The 14,446-nt window shown below is 42.8% G+C and overlaps 1 protein-coding gene across 4 annotated transcripts in view; it reads right to left on the bottom strand.

The window, feature by feature from the left end:
* Positions 1–9,802, bottom strand: part of LOC125300835 (adenylate cyclase type 1-like) — a 28,051-nt gene extending 18,249 nt beyond the window's left edge. For all 4 annotated transcript variants that reach the window (XM_048252971.1, XM_048252972.1, XM_048252973.1 and 1 more), the window contains exons 1-6: positions 8,057–9,802; positions 6,738–6,887; positions 2,133–2,251; positions 1,780–1,891; positions 391–518; positions 67–225 (exon numbers count right to left, since the gene is read on the bottom strand). In XM_048252971.1, the coding sequence (XP_048108928.1) occupies positions 67–225; positions 391–518; positions 1,780–1,891; positions 2,133–2,251; positions 6,738–6,887; positions 8,057–8,629 (1,241 nt within the window). In that variant the 5' untranslated portion in view covers positions 8,630–9,802. The remainder of the gene's footprint in view (positions 1–66; positions 226–390; positions 519–1,779; positions 1,892–2,132; positions 2,252–6,737; positions 6,888–8,056) is intronic.
* Positions 9,803–14,446: the final 4,644 nt, after the last annotated feature.

The following is a 14,446-nucleotide window of genomic DNA, read 5'->3' as shown; positions in this document are numbered from 1 at the left end:
GACAGTAGTCATTCGTTGCAGCTCTCGTAGGTCAGGGAGAAGTCTGATAGTGGTGACAGCACTTACCCCGGTAGCCCGCCAGCCTCCATCACATTCGCCAGCGTGACGTCGTTGGACCAGACGTCATACTGCCACTTCCTCAATCCCAGAACTCCACACAGCACTCTGCCCGTGTGCAATCCCACACGCATGTTCAGGTCTACCTCTGTTGCCTCAGCAACTGACCTGTAGTTACATACACACAGATAGCCACACAAACACATCCATATGCACATACACCACACATACGCACACATACAGTATACTGAACATATCAAAAGTATGTACAGTCACACATATTGACATAAACACTGACAAAAAACAAGATCACACACACACAGACACACTTACGTGATGGTGTCTATCATGTCTAGGCCCATCTCCACGCAGCAATGGGCATGGTCGGCTTTTGGCTGGGTCAAGCCGCTGACACAGTAGTAGCAATCCCCCAGAATCTTAATCCTCCTACAGTGGTTCTCCTGTCACGCACACATACGCCAACTCAGAGTCTTAAATCAATCTTCAAATTGTCAAACACACACATAACACACACTCACACAGACAAACGCACACACAGTCAGAAACCAATCTTAAAACTGCCACACACACACAACAGGGCACACACACACACACACACACACACACACACACACACACACACACACAATCACACACACAAACACAAACACACAGTCATAAACTAATCTTAAAAGTATCCCACACACACACATAAGTAAGGGATAATGGACGACACGGTGGTCTGTTAACAGAAATTAATGCACGGTCGAGGTTGTAATACGGCCCCACGGTGGTCTGTTGAGTCCATTATCCTGCTTATTCCATTGTTGCCACTTGCGTTGTGTTCATTTCCTGTTATAATTTAAACGTTTTAATCGCTAGAACTCTCTTGTTTGTAGAACTACTTACCCCCGACACATTTCAAACTGCCGTTACTAGTTCTAAATGGATGGTTGCTATGGCCAAAGGCCAGTCGTTAGTTCTAAATGGATGGTTTCTACTGTAAGGCCAAAGGCCAGTCGTTAGTTCTATCTCTCCCGTTGTCAAGCGGGCATATCCCAGGATTCTGATGCACTGTGACAGTTCATTTAAACTTCATAACAAGTTCGGCGAATTAATATACAAGTGTGAGACGGCCAAAAAAATGGATCTACTTCATAGGTGTTCAAATATCATTATGTTAAGGGTCGTTCTAAATTACGTAGTACAATGGGAAATTCAACCAAGCAGTGAAATAAACCAATCTTAATGTCCTCAGATGATCTGATGAGCTCACCTGACCTATGCTTAAACATTTCCCTGGACGTGAATATGTCTGGAATATGACTCTTTAGGGGTGCGGATGATGGTAATGTGTTCTCTTTTATTATGGCTTTGGGCATTATTTCCCCCACACATTCTCAAACACAGCAGATGTAACAGATTTGTCTGAGTTATATCAGCATTCTAGCCGTGGCCATAATACACAAGGAGTATTGCTTCTTAGAAAAGAAGATTATGTCACTGATATCAGAGCAATCATATTCTCTTATCATTGACAGGGATCAACTGCATATTAAACTCTCTCTCTCTCACACACACACACACACACACACACACACACACACACACACACACACACACACACACACACACACACACACACACACACACACACACACACACACACACACACACACACACACACACACACACACACACATACACACACAGAGCACTCACAGTTGCAAGCTCATCAAATTTGCCAAAGAGTTCATTGAGGAGTTTAACCAGCTCCTGAGCTGTGCACTGGGAGGCCAACCCTGTGAATCCAACAATATCAGCAAACAAAATGCTACAGACAGCAGGGGAGGCAAAGAGTGAGTGAGGGAGAGAGAGAGAGAGAGAGAGAGAGAGAGAGAGAGAGAGAGAGAGAGAGAGAGATGATTGAGACAAGAGATAGATGTGGAAGAGGGACGTACAGAGATACAGAAAAAAACAGAGACAGATTGTCAAAACTCTTGTTTTTAGAACATGAAATGAGATGAAACTTTTAAATCACACCGACTCTATCTCACTTGTTCTTTCTTTCCTACCTAACGTTGTCATGGCGCTGGATGTAGATTTTGTGGAAGATTCTATCAGGTGGAGCCAGAAAGTCCTCCTTCATCTCCATGGCGACGTTTCTTGGCAATAAACTCATGAGGAGGCGTTCCTGTGAGAGGGGCATGATTTAATGCATATAGGCATTCCTATGGGAGGGGCATGATTTAATGCATATAGTTTTACATATTTTAAAATCAAATGTTTCTAAATGCGCTGGGCATGCATAGTTGCACATTTTTAGATAGACATACTGTATCTGCCAGTGTTTGGGTCTGAGTTTCAAGTAAAGTAGATGTATTGAAGTCATTTTGCAGTCACTTTCCTATCTGTGGTTAAAGGGAACTCTCATTGTTTTGAACATAGGGCTCTGTTGTTTGAGGTCACCGAGTACAGTCGGTAGGAAAAAAATAATCGATGCTACATAGCTTTAGATTTACATAACTTTTTGTAGATGTTTTACTTTTGTACCACATGTACATTGTCAAATTAACCATTTTTGACCACTTTTGTCCCAAAATGCTTTGGTTAACCAGCTCCCTGAGACAGTTTTGATGTAGTTCAGGTACTTCTAAGGTGAAGTTACTAGTACCTTGCAAAGCTTTCAAATTATTTTATTTTTCAGTGTGTGGTCGTTTAAATACAGTGTGTTAGTGTGTTTCAGCATTATACAAGGTTATCTGTTGCTTTCATGTGCATTGTGAGGTAGCAACATTTAAGCTTTGATGACTTTATCCAGTAATTTCATAAAATTCAACAAATGTTCACTCACAACACGAAACAACAGACTTGGCAATGCGGGGAACTTTTTAAAGACAAAGTGTGAATGTTGGCGTTTTGCTGCGTTGGAGTTAGTTGGCATGGCTAAGGTAGATGTTGCCGTGGAGATGCACACGTTTGGCCGCTCCTGTTAAAAGCGTGGGACTCACGTCTGCCACTCAAAGACACATGACAATGCACACAGCTACATACACAAAGACACTTACAAACACACCCGCACACGCATACATGCAGGCACACACACGCACACACACATAAATGCACAAGCTCACACACACTCACACACACACACACACACACACACACACACACACACACACACACACACACTCTAATGTATATGCAAACACACAAGCAAGTGTCAATGCAGGTTCAAAGACATCCACACATCCTCTCAAACATAGCTGCATCCATTCCATATAAACTACTTAATTTCTTACATTTTCTATGCAGGTTTCATTGTCTTATAAGCCTATTTTCCTATATGCTTTGTGGCATAATCATCAGCAAACAGTCTTGTACTGTAAGTCGTCTCCCCTGAATCCAAATCACATCTTCACTACATATCTGATACATACAGTAGGTTGAAATGATGCCCCTGTGATTCTCATATGTTTTAATTAGCTTAATATCCACTGTACGAATCTCTTTATGTGTTTTTAAGGATTAGAATAGTTAATGACTGGAATACCTAATATTGGAAAGCTCTGGAATACCCCATATCAAATCCTCCCCTACAATTACCTCCTTCAAATCCAATCTCAAGATATATTTTTTCTCACTTGCTATTAATACAGAATGATGTTTTTGGTCTTGTTTTATTTTTCTTATTTATTTTTATTTATCTTATCTATTTTCTTGTTGCTGCTACTAATTCTGTCTTGTCACAAATAATCACACTTAGTTTGTGTAGATGTATGGCCTTTGTGTAGATGTATGGTCTATTGTTATGAGTTATTAGCTAAACTTTTTCTTTGTTCAGCACTTTGGCTCAACCCCTGTTGTTTTTAAATGTGCTATATAAATAAATTACTTGACTTGACTTGATTGAGCTGTTTGAGATGTTTGTAACTCTCCTGTAATGATATAATAACTTAATGCTAGTTACACACTGATCTGTAATGATATAATAACTTAATGCTAGTTACACACTGATCTGCTGAATGGCTTCAAAATGTACTCTGCAACAGCTGACCCGTGTTTCCAGAGCTCCGGCCTGGTTGGATTTGGTTCAAGAGCACCTGACCCCATGTTATGGACAAATTTGCAATGGACTGTTCAAGGACACAATGTTGCTCAATGCCAGGACAGTCACCAGTGCTCATGATTTACTCTATATTTATTTTATTGTGTGTGTGTGTTTGTTTGTTTTGCTTTTGTATAGCCTAATTATTTAAAATAAGTGCTGGGTTATGGGTAAGCTGGCAGGTCATGCCGCTCTGTCCAGCACCTGGATTTTTATTTTTTACTGTTTATTAGGCCTATTTGTTAATTTGTTAATTTCAAATTTGTGATGTCATTATATATAAATGTGTGATGTCATGTGTGTTTTATGTTGGCCTACCACCACGCTGATTGCCTAACGGGTATGCTGGCGTCTATCGCCGCTCTGTCTGGCATGCTGTTTGTGTGTGAAACGCTTTGAGGTGCACTCTGTTGCATTAAAAAATGTGCAATAATAAAATAAACATTTATACATGTACTACATAAGATCACTATCCTCCTCTGCCTGCCTTTTACAGTTAATATCTCTTTCCGTTCCATCTCTCTCTCTCTCTCTCTCTCTGTGTGTGTGTGTGTGTGTGTGTGTGTGTGTGTGTGTGTGTGTGTGTGTGTGTGTGTGTGTGTGTGTATGATGTATGAGTATGGAGGGAGGGGGGTTGGACAGTTGTAGGTGGTGTTACCATCTATTCAGAGAACTGAACATGTGGGTGGGATGAATCATTTGCAAACAATTAGAACAAATTTAAGGGATAATGAAACTAGTTTTTACTCTGAAACAACGTCACTTAGAAACAACAAGCATCTCTTTCTTCTACACCGTCTGACTTCTCAGACATGCATCTGTGTGCACACCTGTGTGTGTGTGTGTGTTTGTGTCTTGGCCAGCGTGTGTGTACTGTTATGAAGTGTCAGAATGTGGATATGTGTGAGACTGTATGTACTCTATACATGTACTATCTATGCCTATTAGACAGGGGGGTTGTGTGTGTGTGTGTGTGTGTGTGTGTCTCTGTGTGTGTCTCTGTGTGTGTATTTCACCTGTTTTTCATTTTCATCTTCCAGTGTGAGTCTCTGTTGGATGCAAATCTCTGGCTTGCAGGAAGGCCCTTTCTCTGAGCATGCTCTGTCCGCACACGCACAAACACACAACTGAGGTTCACCACAGCCAACAGCAACATGTTCACCAAAACCTGGAACACACACACACACACACACACACACACATAGACACACACAAACAGCGTCATAAAGAGATTTACTGTAAAACTGTAATTAAATTAATCCTTCATCCTGCTTCATAATTTCTATAATAAACAGCCATTATCATCGACTTCCACAGAGAATGCCCAACACTCCAAAACACACCCTTGAGCAATGTGTGAGGTTGTTTTGACCTCTTCCAGCAATGCTACCAAATAAATATGGTATGTTGCATTTCTATATAGTGCTTGTCTGGACAGCACAGTTCTTTTTAGTGTAAAAACAGCACAAAAACTCTCAAGCACAAGAATCTCCAGCATTCACACCAGATCCAAGTGCCCCTGGGGACCGGGGTTCAAATCTGACTTGCTTCATTCCCACCCCGTCCCTCTATCCCACTCGCTTCTTGTCACTCTTCACTGTCCTATCCAGAAGGCAAAAAGACCCAAAAATATACCTAGAAAAACTCATGATTTATCATGATTTAGCTGTAGAAAACGTAAATGTTGTTGTGAGCTATTTTAAGATAACAAGATCAAATATGATACTTCTGAACTTTGAAACCGCGCATTGAAATGTTATTTTTGTCTTTTTCTATTAAACTGATGAACCGCTGATGATGAGGGAGAGCTTACGAGACAGAATGTGTGTGTGTGTGTTTCTGTGTCTCTGTGTCTGTGTGCATGCGTGTGTGTGTGTGTGTGTGTGTGTGTGTGTGTGTGTATGATGTATGAGTATGGAGGAGGGGGTTGGACAGTTGTAGGTGGTGTTACCATCTATTCAGAGAACTGAACATGTGGGTGGGATGAATCATTTGTAAAACAATTAGAACAAATTTAAGGGATAATGAAACTAGTTTTACTCTGAAACAACGCCACTTAGAACAACAAGCATCTCTTTCTTCTACACCGTCTGACTTCTCAGACATGCATCTGTGTGCACACCTGTGTGTGTGTGTGTGTGTGTGTGTGTGTGTGTGTGTGTGTGTGTATGATGTATGAGTATGGAGGGAGGGGGGTTGGACAGTTGTAGGTGGTGTTACCATCTATTCAGAGAACTGAACATGTGGGTGGGATGAATCATTTGCAAACAATTAGAACAAATTTAAGGGATAATGAAACTAGTTTTTACTCTGAAACAACGTCACTTAGAAACAACAAGCATCTCTTTCTTCTACACCGTCTGACTTCTCAGACATGCATCTGTGTGCACACCTGTGTGTGTGTGTGTTTGTGTGTGCGCGCGCGTGTGTGTACTGTTATGAAGTGTCAGAATGTGGATATGTGTGAGACTGTATGTACTCTATACATGTACTATCTATGCCTATTATGGGGGTTGTGTGTGTGTGTGTGTGTGTGTGTCTCTGTGTGTGTGTCTCTGTGTGTGTATTTCACCTGTTTTTCATTTTCATCTTCCAGTGTGAGTCTCTGTTGGATGCAATCTCTGGCTTGCAGGAAGGCCTTTCTCTGAGCATGCTCTGTCCGCACACGTACAAACACACAACTGAGGTTCACCACAGCCAACAGCAACATGTTCACCAAAACCTGGAACACACACACACACACACACACACACACATAGACACACACAAACAGCGTCATAAAGAGATTTACTGTAAAACTGTAATTAAATTAATCCTTCATCCTGCTTCATAATTTCTATAATAAACAGCCATTATCATCGACTTCCACAGAGAATGCCCAACACTCCAAAACACACCCTTGAGCAATGTGTGAGGTTGTTTTGACCTCTTCCAGCAATGCTACCAAATAAATATGGTATGTTGCATTTCTATATAGTGCTTGTCTGGACAGCACAGTTCTTTTTAGTGTAAAAACAGCACAAAAACTCTCAAGCACAAGAATCTCCAGCATTCACACCAGATCCAAGTGCCCCTGGGGACCGGGGTTCAAATCTGACTTGCTTCATTCCCACCCCGTCCCTCTATCCCACTCGCTTCTTGTCACTCTTCACTGTCCTATCCAGAAGGCAAAAAGACCCAAAAATATACCTAGAAAAACTCATGATTTATCATGATTTAGCTGTAGAAAACGTAAATGTTGTTGTGAGCTATTTTAAGATAACAAGATCAAATATGATACTTCTGAACTTTGAAACCGCGCATTGAAATGTTATTTTTGTCTTTTTCTATTAAACTGATGAACCGCTGATGATGAGGGAGAGCTTACGAGACAGAATGTGTGTGTGTGTGTTTCTGTGTCTCTGTGTCTGTGTGCATGCGTGTGTGTGTGTATTGGGGAAAGGGGGGTAGAGTCCATGAGTCAATAAGAAATTGACTTCGGCCATTTAATTATCTCCTGCTCTGAACATAAACTACTATTGATTGAAGCCTGTGGCAAGTCCCCTTCAGGGATCTCCAACAACAACAAAGTGGTTTTGATTATGGTGCTGTTGCATGACAGTGGTTCTTTTCGTGTGTGTGTGTTGGCCATGGACCAGGGACACAGAAAACATCAGCTTGGCACTTGTAATAAGTTGGCCAACATTAGATGACTAGTGCTCTGCTCTCAGCCAGGGTCATCTGCCGTTGCATGGTGTTGCGCACGCACACTGTCGCAGCCAGAAGAAAATAAAAGTTACAGCAAGTAAGAGTATCAGGTACAAACAGTACGTAGCCTATGTGTTTCATACAAAGGGATCTAGAGACATTTACACTGAAAGATTATGAAGCGAGAGAGAGATATTGAGTTACCGGTCTCCATAGTTGCCTCTGTCCTGGTACCGAGGATGCTGTCACGGTGAGGTGGGCCAGTGCCAAAGCTATCCCGAACAGGAGCGCGAACAACACGCGCACAGGAAGTAGCGAATAAGCTATGAATGTCACCAACATAAGCTGCCAGATACCCTGGTCAGGTGCTGGGGAAGCAAAGCTCTCTTGTCCTCCTTGAGATTGAACCAGCTCGAGCGTCAGAGGCAGCGGGCAGCAGAGGAGCGCGAACGTGAAGCTGAAGAGCAGAGCGAGCCTGGCAATCTGCTGCAGCTGAGTTGCTTGCAGCTCGCGCACGTTGGCCACGATGAAGAGCGAGGCGAACACAACAGAGTGGACCGCGTGCGATCCCTTGGACACCGTGAGGCTCGCCCCCCCGGACAGAAGCTCCGCCAGGGCAAGTGCCGACGCGGCTAGGATGAGTACCAGAAGCGCTTTAAGCGTGGCCGCTTGCTCAAGTCGTAGGTTGTACTGATGAAAAAGCGCCTCAAGCTCGGCACACACGAAAAGACTCTTTCTCCGCCGGCCCCTGACTCTTTGGAACATAAGTCCTTCCATGGCGATGCCATTCACACAGGTCCCTGTTTAACTCAAATTTACGCCAGATGTCTGCAGTCAGGAGGTAACAGTCTGTAAAGTAGAGCCTGAAACAGTTTGCGTCCGTCTCTCTCATCCCAGAGGGCTGTTTGTGGCGTGTTGTCTGTCTGTGCATAGATAGAGCCTGATAAAAAAAAGTCCCGAACGATGTACACCGACCCCCGCCTTCCTCCTTTCTCTCTTCTCACGTTCTCCGAGGAGAGGATGGCAGCTCGTGCAGGAGCGTGGGCTATTTAACACTGGAGGCGGAGAGCAGGGGGATCCCACAGCAACATTCCCGCCTTGCGCGCAGTCTGTGCGTGTCTGAGTGGACCGCAAGTCAGCAAAACACTGAGCACGAAACAGTCGGGAGAAATGCTACTGTAATGTATGCAATATAGTCAGACCTGAGATGCTCCGCGTGTCTTTCCCGCCAAGTCACATCAATTGATGTAAACGATTCCATTGGCGCAGAGAAGGCGATAGGCTGTGATATGAATAAAACAGACATAACCTGGGAGATTTTCCCTGCCGCTCTGACGGAATATGGCAAGAGCTATAAATAGAAGCTGTTACCGATGACAGGCTACGCGTGGGTGGCCTCATAATTAAGCGCTTCAATTTCCATCCTGACCTTTTTTTGGCAGCGTTTGAGCCGGAGACGAGTCGTTAGCGATCTCATCCGCGGTGCAGGTGTTAGGGATTACCGACCTGCATCCGTCTATTATTCTTGCGCATCTGTCATCAAATTGATTTATTACTGTGCGCCTAAGTGGATTTTGGCATCGGTTCAATGAGGGTTGGGGTTTGCTTAGATCCTCGTACACAGATAAATAGCTGTCCCTCTCTCTCTCTGATTGAATGCCTGCTCTGTGTGTGTGTGTGTGTGTGCTGCATGTTGGTACATGTACGTGTGTGTGATTTGTGATTTCCCATGTCATAACAGCGTCAATTCCTATGTCATAGGCTAACAGTGTTAGTGACCACATTCTGACAACCACTGTTGGAAGGATTTGACTACACAACCTCTGTGAACACTCTAATGCTGCTCATTAAATCAGCTCCATTCAGCTCCATTATCACCTTAACCCTCATGTTATCCTTGGGGTCAATTTGACCCCAAGCAACGTTTAACATCATAAAATATATGGTTCACTTTTTTTGCTTCATGTTTCATGACTTCTCCTCAATTGAAGGGTACAACAGAGTTAGCATTAAAATTTGTACAATAATTTGTTTTCAATGTCCTGTACAAATATTTTGTACATTGATGTTCCTTGGGGTCAGTTTGACCCCAGCTGTATGAAACATAGGATACATGAATATTTGACACATTATGGATATTATTATTTGAATAGTATGAGAACATATAGCTATTATCATTATTACATACACAAGTACATATTACATATAAGTCATTTTGGCAGGACTGTATTTATAAGTCAAAAGGGGAAGCAACAGCAAGCCTTTCGGCTGCTGACACTGGATGGGCAATATTGCCAGCCAGGGTTCCAAGGTTCATAAAGGGGTGTGGGGGGGTGGGATTGTTTTGTAGGGCTTTTGATGGTGGTTATTACACTCTTGTTAAGTACCTGTCACAAAAAAACTGGGTAACAATATGAATTATAATCATTTTCTGAGGGTTTATTTAGCTGGGGTCAAATTGACCCCAAGGATAAAGAGTGTCGGTAAGATTTGAGGATAACACAAGGGTTAAATAAAACCCATGCCAGTTCCATGACTGCAGTCAGGGGCTGCTATTGGCAGTCATCTAACACACTGTGCTGAATGACAAGATGCCAAAATCAAAGTTCCAAAGCTTCCACCTTGAATCCCAGGATTGTCATGTAGGTCCAAGAAGGGTCAAAGGAGAGAGGATGACCTTTAATCCAGATCTTAGGTCGAGGAGTATATAAGACAATGACAGGTGATCCATAGCCACTAACCACCATCAATAAGTAACAGGAGGGGGGGGGGGGGACTGGGGACAGCATCTGGGCGTGGGAATCAATCTCCTAACTGACCTGTGGTCGGCGATAAGATATCGGTCGCAAGTGTGTTTTGTTCCAGCTGAGGATGAAGAGGAGAGTCAATAATCAATAAGCAGACACTAAATAAAAGCCTTTTCACTTTTTGCACAGTTGGCTGGGAGGCTGTTCATCATGGCACTGATTAACTAACGTAGGTCGTAGGTTTCAGTGCCGTTGTTCTAGGTGTTAATGAAACTCATCTCCTGCATCTCCACTGTCTGCCTCATATCATCCCTCTCGTCCTCTTCGCTGTCATACTCCCCCGTCTTCCTCTCCCGTAGTCATGCTGAAAGGAGGCCCTGTTGGAATAGTGGGGAAAAGACGTCCATGTTTCCACAACAAAGCTCCTCTGTTTTGATGTCATCAAAGGAAGTCCGCACCCGGCCGGTTTCCTCAGCTTTCATCTGTCCAGACTGTAGATGTTAGACTCCAATGCAACATTCGGAAGGACAGTCTCTGACCTCTATACCACTTTTTGCCCAGATGGAATTTCAGAAGGTGAGAGTGTGAGGATCAAATGCTTATGCAGGACCACAGCTCAGAGACATGACCCTCGGGACACAAATGGGGAATGAGATAGTTCTGAGTTCTGAGAGCTGTTGGACATGTCAAGTGCAGTGTGACACAAAAATATATTTTACTCATTACCCTGATTGGCAGTGATTATTGATTATGTGGCTTTACATAATAGATGAGGGATGGTGTCAGGGATTCAAAAATGTGACTTTGAGTGCAGATCTTCTGCCCCCTCCTCTCCTCTCACTCTTTTCCCTCTTGTTTTGTTTCTCCTCTCCTCCCTCCTCCCTCGCTCTCACTCCCTCTTCCAAGAATAGCTCTCTGTCAGGTAAAGTAGAAACAGAGATAACAGATAGGAACACACACACACACACACACACACACACACACACACATAGACACACAACAGACACACACACATCTTGCATTTTGGAGTCTCCCTGGCATATGGGGGTGGCGTTCCCATAGTAACAGTCTTGGAACCAACCCCCCCCACCACCACCACCACATCAGCTGGTGAAATGAGATGCTCTGGGTTTTTATTTTCCATGCATGCACACCTACACACACACACACACACACACACACACACACACACACGCAAACATAACACCTCACACACATGCATGAACAACTACACAAGCTCATCTGCACGCACACACACACACACACACATATATCTGCACACACACACACACACATGCAAACATAACACACCTCACACACATGCATGAACACCTACACAAGCTCATCTGCACACATATACACACACACACACACACACACACAAATATAATACACATCACACACACACTTGTGCACCTACAACAGCACACACAAAAAAACCTCTCACACACATGCACGCCTGCATGCCTGCAAATATAACTACAGGCTAGAGCATACAAGTACATGCACACAAACAATACTTAGGCTACACACAGTCACACACACAATTTTCACACATATAACCATGGACGCATACAAACATCGTTCAACTTTAGCACTAACATACTCACAAACAGTCCTGCATAGCTGAACACACACACCACTACAGTAGATACTGTTCAAAGACATCCAAACACATATCAAAGCATATGCACAATGCAATTCCTTTTCTTTTTACTCGTCTTCACTTCAGAATAACACACTAACGCCACAATAATGATGGTTATCTTTCTCACTAACACCACAATAATGATGGTTAACCCTATCCCTATCCCTAACACACAATAATGATGGTTAACCCTATCCCTAATGAAGGTTAACCCTAACACACAATAATGATGATTGATAATGGCCAATATAATGGTCAATAATGATGGTTATCTTTCTCACTAACACCACAATAATGATGGTTAACCCTATCCCTAACACGCAATAATGATGGTTAACCCTATCCCTAATGAAGGTTAACCCTAACACACAATAATGATGGTTAACCCTATCCCTAATGAAGGTTAACCCTAACACACAATAATGATGATTGATAATGGCCAATATAATGGTCAATAATGATGATTGATAATGGCCAATATAATGGTCAATAATGATGATTGATAATGGCCAATATAATGGTCAATAATGATGGTTCTCTCTTCTATCTTTCTCCACGATAATGTTATTGTTGTTGTTGTGATGCCTTGCTATTGTTATTCAGTAAAAATGATTTAGCCTATATGTCTATTATTAGTAGGCTATTGTTAGTTAAATATGACTATTTTAACTTGTTAATTTTTTAAGATAATGGTTATTGTTATTCCTGTGTATTGCTTTGGACAACAGTGCCTGCCAAGAATCATAACCATAATAATTTGGTCTGTTTTTTTGTCTCTCTATATAATTTTTCTAATTTTTAGTTTAAAGGAGAAATAAATATTTTTGAAGCATTGGCTCAACAGACTTCACCTTAACCCTCACCTCCTGCAGGGTCACCAAGATGACATTGTGTGTTGGTCAACTTGCGGCCTCCGGCACAGCAAAGTGGGCCAGTTAGGCCTACTTGGTGATCCATATTGGTGCAGTACGCATGTATGCTAACATCTCACGTATGCTTGCGCTGTAAGTAATGGAAGTGTCAGCCTAGAGGAAAAGTTGGACTGCTGAGCAGTATTAGCATAATCGGCTAAATGTTAGTTCTGCAGACAGCAAAATCCCCAGCGGCAAAAAAAAACATCAGAAGAGAGGGGAGAGAGTGTGTGTGCACTGGAGGGGAGAGTGTGTGTGCACTGACCCTGGAGTGGAAGAGTATGGCGGGTTCACCGCAAACACCAACTCTCTGTGTATGTGTGTCTTTCTCTCTCTTTCTCCACCCCACCTCACACTTCTTTACCCACTTTCCTCTCTGTACATAAATGTATTTTCACTGTCCTTTCCCCTCATTCCCCCGTTACAGTAGGTGTGTGTGTGTGTGTGTGTGTGTGTGTGTGTGTGTGTGTACATGTGGAGCCCTCGGGACAGATTAAGAGCTTCATAAATAGAGTGAAAGCTTTGCTTATACTCAAATCTCTCACAGGGATTATCACGTCCGCTTGGATTTCAGAGCAAAAACCTAATCTAAGAGATCAGACACATGCATACACACACACACACACACACACACATCAGAAACAACACATAATTGCACTCACACAAATATCCACAATAGGCAGCTTTAAGGGACTTAATAGCTTTGGTGTCCATAGACCCATAAATGTTCCCATCGGAGACATAGTTAAGTACTTCTAATCTAGTTTCTGTGATCTACATCTATACGTAGCCTATGTGTGTTTATGCAATTGTGTGCATGCATTTTAATTATGTGTCTCTCTGCGTGGCCGAGTTGCATGTTTGTCTCCATGATTCCCGTGCTCATTTTTCTGTGTGTGATTTTTGTGTTTGTGAAGATCACTGATAGCCCCTGGTATGCAGAAGAAAACATGCCTTCTGTTTCATGTTTATCATAGTCTCCTAAGCAGTGAAACGCGACTGAAGTGCAAATGCGCAACTGCATTTATGCTCGCTTTATCGCTCTATGTAATTAAGAGATTGTGACAGTTGCTATGTGACTGTGTGTGTGCAGGTTTTTGTCAGGACAGCAGCCCCCACGTTTGTTCACACCCACTGAGCTGTGGAAAGCAGTGGTAGTATCATTTGACAGAGATCCAGTTGTTCAGCTGCAACACAGTGCACTAGTACTTACAGGCTTAGAAGTACTCAAGAACATGAAACTGATTGCCAGTGACTTCCTGTCACTCATGCCAAAAGGAAGACTCTC

The sequence above is a fragment of the Alosa alosa genome, chromosome 9 (assembly GCF_017589495.1).
Source record: "Alosa alosa isolate M-15738 ecotype Scorff River chromosome 9, AALO_Geno_1.1, whole genome shotgun sequence".
In the NCBI taxonomy this organism is placed as follows: domain Eukaryota; kingdom Metazoa; phylum Chordata; class Actinopteri; order Clupeiformes; family Clupeidae; genus Alosa; species Alosa alosa.
This window is presented reverse-complemented; position numbering and strand designations above follow the sequence as displayed.